General features: G+C 42.1%; 1 protein-coding gene across 1 annotated transcript in view; it reads right to left on the reverse strand.

Annotated features, from left to right (window-relative positions):
• The window catches only part of MBP (myelin basic protein), a gene marked incomplete at its 5' end in the record, with an annotated part of 90,182 nt that overhangs the window by 49,910 nt on the left and 26,168 nt on the right, over positions 1 to 14,104 (reverse strand). The window contains one exon of the mRNA XM_082015653.1: positions 8,257 to 8,347. Coding sequence (XP_081871779.1) covers positions 8,257 to 8,347 — 91 coding nt within the window. The remainder of the gene's footprint in view (positions 1 to 8,256; positions 8,348 to 14,104) is intronic.

The raw sequence follows: 14,104 nt of genomic DNA on the forward strand, positions 1-14,104 counted from the left end.
AATACTAGTCCTTTTCACTTCTATTTTCCTCATCAAAAATAGATACCTCAGATGTGAATTTCTGCTCTGTGTCTCCTTGTCAGCACTTAAAGGGACACTGTCACACCCATAAAACTGAACTATTGCACCAGTGCTGTCTACTATGTATTTGAAGGGGTTAAGCCAAACCACAGTCAACCTTCTTGAACAAATGCGTAACAGAAGGCCATAGCTTCAAGTATGGGTTGGATGTGCTGCCTGACATGTTACCAGAGCCCTGGAGTTTCACAGAGCTCCAGGATACAGAGATGGGAGTACCAAGGAGAAGACAACAGATGCCAAGTCCTGCAAATTTTCATTCCCTCATTCAGAAGCTCTGCGTTCCTTCTTGCTTTCACTCTTCACCACCATTAGATTCATTATCAGTCTTGCGGACACAGTTGCAAATGTCATACCTTAGGCTGAAGAATAATTTACACTAACTCAGCATAGAAATAAAAATATTTTGTCAGGGTCACCACCACAACAGCTTGCATGGGTTGAATACGCTGTTATTCTCTACTTTCATAATCCTTTCACAGTGGGCTTACTGCTACCTGCTTCCAGAGCTACACCCATCACGTACCAAGTCTGATGCTTTCTCACAAGAGCTGCTGCTAGATGAGAGGATGCAGCTACAACGCCTCTCTTGCCGCCCTTCCACAGTCTTTGGGCAACAACTTGAACACAAGAAAATCTACACCTCTTTTCATACTCCAGCACACCCCTTTAATGCTGGAAGGACAGATTGATAGATTTTTGATTTTTAAGCTCAACTCACTATCTTTATAGTTTTGCCAAATTCAATAGGGCTAATTACAATTTTGCCAATGAACGAGGCTTAAATGGGGGTGTCAGTGGCAAGTACCACTAAGAAATACAAGCCTGAATTTCTCAGGCCCATCTGATCCTCACAAGGAATTAAAAGGAATTGAAATGTCACCCAATCAACAGCACACTGGATGGAAAGCACCAACTTAACACTGACCTGCTGTTTATGAGGGCAAGATGCTTACCTCTGTATCCCCTTTTTCCCCCAGTTTCTGTCTTTTGCATTCAGATAAGAAAAAAAATCTGGTTTAGGATCCCTCTATAGGTGTGCTATGGGTAGCCTAAAGGAGCCTGGTCACACAATGAGAGGTAATTATGGGGCCTAGACCACCAGCAAAGTACCTCTTTTTAACCAGGATAACTGATCACTGAAAGCCTGAGAAGAATCCATTGTTTTTACACAGTTCTTGCAATAGGACATTATTCTGGCTCAGGTATTACGGATTTGATCCAGAAATTACCCAATGAAATTCCGTAATTATTCTTAGGCAGGAAGACAAAGTTGGTGGCTTTCACATTTATTTTTTTCTTAAGACACAAAAGGACTATCAGTCTCAGCTGGTGTTTCCGTATTTTCCTAACGGACTGTACAAAAACTCATTCTGGTTCTCTTCTACCCATTGCATTAAGAAGTGAGTCACATCGTTATTAAACTTTAATGACAACATCTGTTTCAGTTAACACGACAGAAGAGCGGTTGGCCCACGCAGGACTATTCTGCTTCTTATTTCACTCAAAGCAGAACTGAGCGTTTATTCAGCCTCAAGAAAACTGGAAAAGGGACAACAGCAACATCCCAGCTACTTTCCCCAAAATAATGATCTTTCAGAAGCACTTTTAATTCATTTACAGATAAAATCCTGCCCTGTCCAAACTGGATGGTACATAAGGATCAGCGACGGAGAACACTAAGGACTCTGTTTCTTCTGTGCAAACAGAATACTCCCTTGGGCTGCAGCCTGCTAACAGGACAAAGATGACAAAATATACTGGGAAAGGAGTAACTTGTCTTCATGGCTAGCTAATTAGCCCAAGGCCTCATATCACCACCCACCAACATGTGACATTAGACCACCCTTAGCCATCCTCACTTTTACAATCAGCTACAATGTGTGCTCTGGATAACAACAGGATGGTAAATGCCTATTGAGCTTCTCCCCATCTCGCACACAGACTCACTCTTACTGAATAAACAAGTGGAAAAAATTCAGCAGATCCTGTATAGCAAGCATTAAAATAATGAATAGGTCATTTATTTTATGGTTATTGTGCTGATTAATTACAGCCAGCAGAGCCCACCAGCCCTGCACTGCTAAAAATACAGCAGGCATCACTGGCTGAGGTCCCTGCCTACACTAAGGAATCAAGTAACAACTCCAGCCTCTACAAAAGGAGGAGAAAAAGCCAAACCTCTGCTCTGCATGTAGCTTGCATGTGGTACAGATGAGAAAAAAAAAGAAAAATCATACCAGATCAGACTTGTTAAAATGCCTTTAAGTGCTTGCGCACTAATTTTGTGGCAACCATCAGTGCCATGCTAAAAGTAATCATAAAGGTTTAGATGCTACTGTAGAACAGTACATTAATTATAATGGCATATTAACTAGTTAGACGTCCAAGAGCTACTGTTACTGTTTAAAGCATCAGACAGCTGCCAGGAAAAAAAGAAAGTTTTAAATGCCACTGTTAAAAAAAGTATGAAAATCCATAAAAATGAGCCATAACCAAACCAACCACAGAATTAGAATCAAAATGCAACTATCTATACTTTAGAAAAAGCTTCAAACCCTAAAATAACAAAAAAATCCCACCAGGTGGCCAACTGCTGCCTCTGAAATCCTGTGGGCCTCCTTCCACCACACAGCAGGTCTCCAGTGTTCAGCTTCTCTTGTCCATATCTAAACTGGGCAAGGTTCCCTACACATAGTTTGCAAAAAGCATTTTATGATACATAAGATCTTGCAAGAACAGAGTTTCTGCCGTACTGCTGAGACCCAACAACTGCACAAAAAATGCCAAGTGATTTTTTTGTTAAAATGTAAATCTATCCTTTCCATCTCAGAAAGTTAATCCAGTCTTGCTGTTATAGTTTTGATAAACCAGTGGTCTCTGGATGGAAGCAGACAGGCTCAGTCCTGCAAGAAACTGGGAAGAGAGCTGGTGAAAGAAAGTGGAACTATGTGGACAGGTGGGACGACAGAATCATTACTTATCTTTTAATGAAAAACTACAGGAGACTAAATCCCCCCATTTACCTCTCATGCAAGAGGGAATAACTGCACCATGGTAATAACATCTATTTTAGGACAATGTGCTGTCTCATCAGATTGATTTTTTTTGGTGTAAGTTTTCCATTATTTTGCATTAGAGTCATAGCTTGTGTCCCACAAATGATTGTGTTTACAAAAAGAGAAGCTTCCCAGTAAGAAGGTCACTGAACTACAATAACCCTCAGCTTTTAGCAAGCTCCCGAAATGACCAATCGCCTCCTGATAAAGGCATTGTGCAGCCAGGAGCTGCTAAATGCCTTCCAGCTCCTCCTGTTGCATTATGCCCTCTCCCTTTCTTAAACAAGAATCAAAAAGCAAAAATGGATACAACAAAAGAGTAAAATCCATACAGATATAGCACACAATCATATATATTCCTGCCTTGTACGTATATTTTGTACAAGTGCTTGTCAATTTGTAAGAGGTTGACACTGCCTATTATTTCGGGAGAATGGGCTTTATATACCATAACCAAATCCCCAACTGAACAAATAAAACCCAAAAACTGGTATCCGATACACAGCATCCAAAAATTCCTGTATGTGGATGTGGTGGGACTGCAGCAATTGCAGCTACCCTTGTCCCACCATGTTAAGGGAGGCCAACGATGAGCATGACTACATCTGTCAAAGGATTCCAGATGGAAATCTCATGGAGACAGAAGTTCTTCAACCTGCATAGGGTTATACAAATATCCACAGGACATTCTGCGTAGGACGCAGCAGCAGGCACCAGCATAAGCAATGAATCAGGGTCAGTCAGGGCCACCGTGGAATTGTGCCGGATGTACTGTTTCTAGTTATATCCCTGAGCTCTGCATACAAAAGATATCTTGGGATGTACCCAGCACTGCAGTTAGAAACAGCAGAATGATGGATGGTGCTACGTCCAGTGCCACTTAGCCATGCTCGGAACAGAGCTTACCTCCTGCTTAAGCGAAAGCGGGGGCAGGGGGGGGAAGCTCCACAATTCTGATCTTTCTGAGGGGTGGGCATAGAAGGAGTTCATTTTCCCTTTTTCATAAAAACAAAATCACACAACACCCCCCCCCCCAGACCCCCAGCAACAACAAAAAAACCCCAACATCCCACAAGTATGACTCCAGCCACACAGCACGGATCACTGGAAAGCACTAAGCCATGAAGAATCATGGCCACTTTCACAGATAAAGTTTTGGAACTGATGCACTAGATGAAATAAAATTTTCCTGTTTGAGAAGATCAAGACTTACTGTATCTTGAGAAGTTTGTACACTTGGACTTTTCATTGCTATCAGAAAAGGGAATAAGCTGTCAACATATCACAGTTCCCTCATGAAGAATTTTTCCTTACTTGTAATTTTATGCTAGTTCAATCCTATGGAAAAAAAGTATCAATAAAAAACTGCATTTGTCCTTCTCCATGTTAATGCAATAAGGGATTGCACCAAAGGAAGGTCCAATCCTCGCAGTCAGAATGACAGGCAGTTTGGCCCCCTGCTTTTGCCTCACAGTTGTAGAGTAGCAATGGATCTAATAAACTTCTAAAATTATCCCTGAAAGGTCAGCAGTCACCTCCTAATCCATTTCTTTAAATGCAGAGCACTCTACCCAGCAATTTTCTTCTCTTGCTTGGACTGAGATGTCTATTCACGATCCTTTTCTGATTACATACTGGTTGCAACAGAGACCATGTTGACTACGTGCAAGTTCAACAGAAGTTTGTAGCAAGCAAGATATTCTAGTTCCACATCACAGATGCATATTCAGTATATATCAGACAACAGAACTCTGTTGGGTGTCACAAGAAAATCCTTTCAAAAGACAAACAAAACTAACTCTTGTTAATTCAGAATTTCATAGTTACAAATACCATTATTGTATGTACTAGATTTCTTCTCTCCCATATCCTTACCCTTCCGCTCCATTTCTCCACTCTACCCTCTAGTATAAAAAGTTAATTGCCTTTGAGAATAAGTTGTCAAACACAGAACATACCTGACTTCTTTCTTTGTTTTGTAAAGCAGCTGGTACAATGCGGCTCCATTGTTGATAAGGACATTCCAGCCATACCCCAGTATAAAAATTTAATATTAAAGGGAAATGCAAAAAAACCCTCCACAGTGCTAATTTCCAAATTCAACTCATATGAAGAAGAAAATAAAGACATTCATGTTCGCTCTCAAGCAGTACTCCACAGCGGTGGATCAATCTTTGCTTGTATTTACAAAGAGTGCTATTGGTTCTTTATCACCGCAATGTTTTCAATCAATAGTATGTGCTTGCCTCCAAAACTGTACCCAGCTGATAGGGACTGCAGAAACCATACTTACTCTGGAAACAAGTATTTCCAAAAGTAATATTGCTGTATTCAAACAGCACAGCTCCCTCAGGTACAAAAGCAAAGCAAGAGATTTCCGTCTCCTCTGCCAAAGAGCCTTCAACCTGGCAGTCCAGGCTCTCCGGTGGCTGCCAGGGACTGGCAGCTGCTGCCACCGGGCGGCTCAGGGAAGAGGGACAGACAGTGTTTTCTGGGGGACCCGACTCCTCTGAACGCCTGCTGCACACCCACCCACCCACCGAGGCGGAAAAGGCAGGCAGCAGCCCAGGGGTGCTGCCCCTCTTTCTGAAGGGGGCCGAGTGGCTGCCTCGGGCAGGAATTGACTTCTCTGCTGCCTGTGCTAACCCTTCTGTAGGGGGTGGCATTGTCCAGATAAAGCTGGGGAAAGTGATCTTTGTGAAAAATAAATATGGCACAGAAGACAGCGATCTATGTGAAAAGGGAACGCTGCGCTGCACCCACTCAAAGAGACTGGAGGCTATTTAAAATTCTTCAGAAGAGGGATTCTAGTCAAAGCTGAAGCTATAAATTAACCCACTCCTGGTGCATACTTGATGCTCATTATAATTAGCGTCGCTGGGGAAAAAGAAAGAAAAAAAGAAATGAGGATAGCTTGAAATAGATCAAGCCAGAGGGAGAAAACTGAGCAGGGTCTGTAATCTAATCATTTAAGTCACAGGACAACAAATAACTCACCTAGGGAACACTGTTTCAAGCTTATTACATATCCCCTATGAGGTGGATTTGAACATTGTAAGAAATTGCCCAGAACTGCAGGGAAAGGGGAGTTCCATACAGTAGCATCATTCTCAGAGACATAAAACTTGTATCTGCCAAAATTTCCTCCCTGACTCTCAGGGCGTCTCGCACTGAAGTGGTTTCATTTACACCTTCAGTTCACTTTGATTTCCTCGCTTGACCAGGGTGAAAAAGATTACAGACTCCATCTGCACCATATTGCCTCTTCTATTTTTACCATTCTGATCTAATCTTAAAAACAAACAAACAAACCAGACTTTCTTTTGTAAAGTGGTAAAAGGGTTGATGTTTTTGGAGTTGGAAAGAAATTTTCCTTGCAGTGCCAAGTTATCAAAGGTTGATCGTTGGCTTATGTTAGATAAGCAGTTCAGTTCATAGATTTGGAACATGTAAATATTTAGCAATTTGTTAGTAAATTATTAGCTTTAAAGAACGTGTAATACACTGCATGTTGACCTTCTTTCATTAGTAAAAGAATTTGTAGTGAGGGTATGGATCACTGGATGGTGAGTTTAAACCTACTTCATGGGTTTTAATTCCCATTTTTTAGGTTCACAGTCCCCATACGGGCCACCAGTTTGACTAACTACTGGTTTAGTTCACTGGTGCTTGGGGATAGTGGTCAGAACAGATAAAAGGTTTAAAAGTCTGAGATTTTGCTGGTAGAAAGAGGCAGGCGGAGGTCTCCTTCCTTTGCTGTCTCCATCCTTCTCACAGAAGGAAAACCAGAGCGATCCAAATTGAGAAAGGACACAGTTGGAGATGCACATGACACAGTGCCGTGGGGCTCTATAACCTGAAACACTGGATCTACTGCAAATAACTGGTAGAGCAGATGTAGAGGAAATGAAGTAATAACCTCACAACTGAATTAATAAAGTTGAAACCTAGTTCTTAAGTCCACTTAAGCCCACTTGTGGATTCTTCAGACACTGGCATTATATGACCAGTGTTGGAAACACTCATACCAGGAATTCAGGCTCATGTGCCAATCACATTACATTATCTCATACAGGAAAGCTGATTTTAAACAAAACCAGTTTAAATGGTCACAAGCATTGTTTCCATATATAGTAAGAGAGATTTAATTATTCATGCTCCATTCCTTTTGTACCTTGAAAGAAAAATTCCTTACTGTATTCATAAATAGTTGACTAATCCAAAAGTTTTCAAGCTAGTCAGCCTTAATAAAATCCACATGACTTCTGCAGATTTTGAGCTTCCACTCCAAAACATAACGGAGCTAAATACTACATCAACTGATAAGCTTTCAGCCTTGCTCTCACCAGTAGTTAGACTACTGCTTTTTTACTGGAGTTCTACTAGCATAAAAGCAACATAAAATTGGAATAATAAGGTTGCCCTGTCTCTTTTCTGAATCTTAATGCAGAAGAAAAGGCCAAATACAGCTTTCAGATCAAATATTAAAACTACCAGCAAAACCTATGGGGGAAGCAGGGGGAAGAATTCACAGAAAACTTACCAAGAGGAGCTCATCTAAAATCTAGGCCTCCAAGTATCCTCAAAGGTCATCTAGTCTATCCTTCTGCCACAGGATGAACTATATTACATCAGTTTAGACAGCTACTTGTCTAACCTGTTTTTAAAGGCCCACAATAATAAATCTCCACACTTTCCAGATGATGCATCCCAATGTTTTAGTATTCGTTTTAGGATTCCCCTTCCCAGTATTTAATCAAATCTCTTTTTCTGGAATTTAAAGAATTCACTGCTTGTTCTATCCATCGTGTACAGAGAAAAGTTTATTTTCGCTCTTACTGCATACATCTTTAATTTTCTTGAAGACTTGCATTCAATCTTTCTTTTCTGTGGTAATCAACTGCAAATCTTTCTTCAAAGATGGTTTATTTTAAAGTTTTGATCCCTCTTTGTTTCTTTCTTGGTCCTTTCCTCCACCTTTCCAGGTCTCTGTGGAACTGTACAGCCCGCATCCACATGCCATACACCAACATTAAGTCGGTCACAAGGACTTTGTGGAAATTCTTTTTTCTGAACTAACAGATCAAATAACGTTCGCCAGTTGTCTTGAGTAACTCACCAAATACTTCATTATCCTCTGAAGACTGCTGGGTTAGTCTGGCTGCTTTCGGACTCTCCTTAGCTGCTTCTTCCACCTTGGTTTCAGCATTCTGTAAAACAAACATTTCTTCAGATTAGGTCTAACTTTTATAGTTATCAAGCATAAACATTCTTCAAACTTCTTAATTATGCACACATTACATTCTTAATGAATACAGAAGATTTAAGGGTTTTGGTATCACACAGAGAGATTTTGTATCTTTACTATTTCTCTCTATATATACACGTGGTTTTGCAAAATATTGAGGGAAAATACTCTCAGAATACACAGATTTTTAATTTTTTTTTTTAGTCTGTTTTAATCTGACTAGAGGACATAAAATGGAGGACTAGAGAAGACATCCAAATAAGAGGGACATCTTAAAAACCGTGAGAGACTTGTAAGTTTCCACCTTTCCTCCTCATGTTTAATTTTCTATTGACATCCTCCATTGTTGACTTAGTGAACCAAGAGATCATAAGATAGCGCACAAGTATTTCTCCTTACAGAGCAAAGGTAAGTGAGCTAGAGAGAGCTACTGTTGCTTAGCAGCAGCCATCTTCAAGTCTTTAACCAACTTCTGTACTTCCTGTTTAAAGCACAAGTACTTACCTATTTCTGAAACAAATCTGCCAATTAGCTATGTGGTGTTAGACTGGGCCTAGCGAGAAGTCAATAGCTTCAGCACTAACGTTGCCAGAAGTCAATGCATTTCATTCCCTAGCTAGACAAGACTGAAGAACACGTAACCTGTGAAACACTTAGTTTTAAATATTTATATCGCTACTAAAGAAAAAATAACTCATGTTTTCAAAATGTTTTGCTTTGGTACTCAAGAGAAATCTGTATGTGTGCTTGCAGCAATGCAGACAGTAAACTGCATATGCAGTCAACCGTTGAGTGACGGATATGACATGACTGATGCAATATTAAAAACTGCTGGAAAGAGTTTACTAAGAGTTGAGGAAGGAAAAAAAAAAGAGAAATGTAGTATGCCTATGCTTTTTGAAGAACAGATATTGCTCTATTCAAGTACATGCTCATTCAGAAGACTTCCTGTGTTGTTTTGGAGAAATTACCTTTGTACAATTTACAAATTCTGACTTATATTTTGAAAATGCTGCTACACAATCTATCTCTGAAAATTACCAGTTCTGCCCTCAGAAACGTAGCACACTTCCAAACTGTAAGTGGTCTCATGTCCCCGTATTAATAACTACACAGAAGATATAAAAAGACAGGTAGACCAAGTCTGTCAATCTCCGTAGAGGACACAGAAGTACAAACTTAGGGCACATAAACTCAAGAGACTTTGAAGCAAGACTGCAAGCTTTGTCAGGAAAAAATGAAAGACAGACTTACGAAGCCTACTGGTATCACACAGCAGCAGACAAGCATTAGAGAAAGCAGAAAGAAAAGGAAAGAAAGGAGAAACTGTGCTTCAGAGGAAAAAATACCTGCAAAAGAGAAAGGACTCTGCACTCCCTCAAGGAACCAACCTTGGCATCCCATGCAGAAAACCCACCAGCTATATATCTCAAAGCTTGAGGAGACAGTTTTAGCAGATGCTCACCTCAGTTTGGGTTAACTAGCGTGCCTTGGGAAGATGGAGGGACCCAGTCAGAACCAGCAGTTGATATACTGGGAGACAACTTGCTCTGGGTAAACAACTTTGCAGTCAGCACAAATACTTGAGCCCTGTTCCCACAGATATCGTTTGTAAGTTGTGGAGCCACCCAGTTTGCTATGCGTTAGATGCTGCCCACACAAGGGGGACATGCCAAAGTCCACAGCATCTGTACTGGTTTACAGAACCACCTGCATGTAGAGGCCGCTGATTCAATAAGCTGCATACTGAAGTTGGGTTCTCCATCTTATTTTCGTTGCTCTATAGTGAGCCGCAACTCAACTACACCTTCTTTGTAGAAAGAGATGGAAAAGAGCCTTCAACTCTGAAAAAGGCAGAGGAGGACATCTGCTACAGTAGAGTAAGCCAATCCCAAAGCAAAAGGCTGCTAAAAATTGTGCGATCATGGATGAGACAAAATTTATACAGTCAGATGATCAAGCCAAGTTCAGGGCTTTCCCAGATGAAGGGGACTGCTGAACTCCTCATCAGACCTATTGCTCTAGGTTTTGTAAAGATAGTGCTTCGTTAGCTCCATTTTCAAATTTATTCCATTGTATTTAAGTTATGGGAAAGCTGGTGGTGCAGGAGGAGAGGGATTGCTGTTCCCTGTGGTCTTGTTTGTCTTGGAAATGGCTGAAGGAGTCTGAAACCTGCTGCAAGGCATCAAGAGCAGTAGCAACAGTATCCACCAGATACTCATCAGTGTCTATGAAACGAGTTGTCACTCCAAGTTCTTGCTAGGGAGATGTTTGCATCCCTTACTTTAAAAACATGGTGTTGGCAGTCTCAGGGAAATTAGAAAGCCCTGAGATACTGTGGTTTGAGTTAAATCACTGGGGAGAAATAAACAGCAGCTGTGCTGTCTGCTCCCTAGACAAGCCACAAAGTTGGTGTTGACAGATAGCAGCTCCAAGATTTTGACAGGAAAGTTGTGTGATATATCAGCCTAAAACATGACAGTGCATGGCTGGACGTAAATCTACTTGGCATAGCTTCTTACACAAAATGCAAACTTCAAAAAGATTTCTTTTGCTTTATTATTTGCAGTAAAAAATCTCACACTACACACTATTAGTGGTGTATCTAATATTCGTATTGCCAGAAACAATAAAAGAAAAATCACTGCAAAAGAACAATTGATGATCCAGATGCTCTAAAACAAGTTATATTACAAGCTAGCATTTTAAGAGACAAGATTTAGCCAGCTGCTTAGTTCTTTCTTCCAGTGTCCTAAAAAATGCCTAAGTGTCTCTATCAATGAACACAAAAACTGAAAACACATTCCCTTACACTGCCTGTGCCAAAAGAGATTCTTTACCTACAGTTATAAAGTGCTCGTGGTTGGTTATAAAATAAAGGCCCTTTGTACATAACACAGTAAATGTAATCCTATCTAGCTCTTACTTTCAGCTTGAGCATTCAATGCAGTTTCAGAAGTGATGAGCAAAATATGATTTATTTTACAGTATCCATTCCCAAGAACTATAGATTATGCCTGATTGTAGCATGAAGTAAATATTATGTAGGCCTAAAATCATAAAAACTCACTCTCTCTCCCCAAAAAGCATCTCCTTGACCACCACAAAAATTAGCATTAAACTGGAACTCGAGTCAAGTTTCTTGAGATGAGGTGGGCACTCTCAGTGTGCTTAGACCCTTCTCTGAACGAAGGCCTCCAACCTGTACTTCAGAAAAAGTGAAGAGGACGTGTCCCATTCCGCAGGTGTTCTGACATCAGAAGAGAAACCACAGAGCACCAAGATCACTACCAAAGCACACTGGAGTTGCATTTCTCACATGAATCAGGCCTCTTATGTTCCAAAATACCAGAAAACACCTAAGTAGCAAGCCAGCTCCTACTGCATCCTAACAGCTGGTCACAGAATAAAAATACTTTTACCATTTTATAAAACAGTTACAAAATAAGATGTGCATCCATACTGCAGCTGTATCTATGTGAATATGTATATATACAGCTGTTTTTGACTCAGCCCTGATCTGAGCCCTCATTATATTTTATAAAAATATAAACGTTTTACAAGACGTTTTTGGCCCAGCTTCCCATTGCAGCTGCTCAGCAATGCCTTGGGACTCCGTTTGCCTGTCTCCCCATTTTCCACCAAGCGAACACCACAGCCTCCATATTATGCAACATTTTAAAATTTTGGTAGGTAAGTACACAAATAACAGACAGTTATAAAAATATTTGCAACAAACGAATAGCGGTATCAAAAATTCTGGTTTGGTTATTTACAGACACATCCATTAGTGCAAGAAGCAAGGTTATTTGTATTTTGCTGCTACCAGTGCCTATTTAGATGATCTTTACCTAAACGGGAAATATTAAGAAATGCTGAGTTACAATGACCTGTGTTCTGCAGGCACTACAGTAACAGAGCAGGCTAAGAAGTGCAGTGAAGCGTATGACATTTACTGAAGCAGCAATTTCCTCAAGAAAACATAGGACTTGCCAGTTTTGCATGCTAGTTAGGAGGGACTTGTTTCTTTTCCTTTAACCATAAAGCTGTTACTCAATGACTTCATTTTGCAAAGGAAAGACTTTCGAGAGAAAAGCTAAAACTTCTCATCAGAAACCAAACAATTACTCAAGAAAGCATTAGTGATATAGCGAAAAGACTTAAAGAAATCCAATCTGAAGCAGAGATTATTGCCTGTGCTCTCATTCCTACCTTTTACAATCTATTCTATTTTCTTACTACGTACTCAGCTCGTATATGTTGAGCTCCATCCCAATGGCACAAATAAAAACAGAGTGAAATCTCCTTTCTTTTCAGAAAAGTAGCACACTGACATCAAAAGTTCTAAATGCAGTAAGGCACCACAGACCATGAGCAGACAAACTGCTGCTTTTGGCAGCACAGCCATTTCTCCAGTTCCGTCTCTCGGTCATGCATTCCTGTCCATAGCACGTTACCTTCTCTGCACTTAACTCCGCTAGACCTGGCAGAACTGGGGCCACGGTAGAACACTTGATTCCTCCTCTACACTAGATTTACAGAATTAAGATAAACAGACACCACCTCAAAAGACAGACGAGTTTCTAGTGGATAAAACCAGATTTGCCTGGCACTAAGTCTCCATTCTGGAAGAACAGAAAAAGGGTAAATTGTTGTAGGCAATAACAATCTTCATGATCTAAACTGTATCCATAGCAGTAGATCATGCAACTCCAGACCTAGCTGAGGAAGTCAGCAAAACGTTCTTGATCTTCCATTCTGCGGGGATATTCACCTGAATTGTATCACGCCAGGCTGGCTTTCATATAACATTCACATAGGTACGTATGATGTTGTATTTGGTTTGCGTGGCAAGGTTTTGGTAGCAGGAGGGCAGTGGGGGGCTGCAGGGGTGGCTTCTGTGAGACGTTGCTAGAAGCTTCCCCAGTGTCAGCTCCAAGACCAACCCACCACTGGCCAAGGCCGAGCCCATCAGTGATGGTGGCAGCACCTCTGGGGTGACAGAGTTAAGGCAGGAGGGGAACAGCACAGCACCTGGAGCCAAAGAGGAGTGAGGATATGGAGGAGGAACAGCCCTGAGACCCCCAGGCCAGGGCAGCAGGAGGGGCAGGAGGGGCTCCAGGCACCGGAGCAGAGGTTCCCCGGCAGCCCCTGGAGAAGACCCTGGTGAGGCTGGCTGTGCCCCTGCAGCCATGGAGCTCCACGGGGGAGCAGATCTCCACCTGCACCCGGGGAGAGCCCCACGCCACAGCAGGGGGATGCCCGAAGGAGGCCGTGACCCTGTGGGCAGCCCACGCTGGAGCCGGCTCCTGGCAGGGCCTGTGGGGACCCGTGGAGAGAGGAGCCCAGGCTGGAGCCGGCTCCTGGCAGGACCTGTGGCACCATGGGGGGCTGGAGCAGGGTTGCGGGCAGGATTTGTGACCCCGTGGGGGACCCAGGCTGGAGCTGCCTGTTCCTGAAGGACGGCACCCGTGGGGGGACCCAGGCTGGAGCCGTTCGTGAAGAACTGCAGCCTGTGGGAAGGACCCACGTGGGAGCAGTTCATGGAGGACTGTCTGCCGTGGGAGGGACCCCAGGCTGGAGCAGGGGCAGAGTGTGAGGACCCTCCCCTGAGGGGGAAGGAGCGGCAGAGACAGCGTGTGATGAACTGACCACAGCCCCCATTCCCCGTCCCCCTGCGCTGCTCAGGGGGAGGAGGGAGAGAAATCAGGAGTGAAGT

Source organism: Phaethon aethereus (assembly GCF_964289735.1).
Source record: "Phaethon aethereus genome assembly, chromosome: 2".
NCBI lineage: Eukaryota > Metazoa > Chordata > Aves > Phaethontiformes > Phaethontidae > Phaethon > Phaethon aethereus.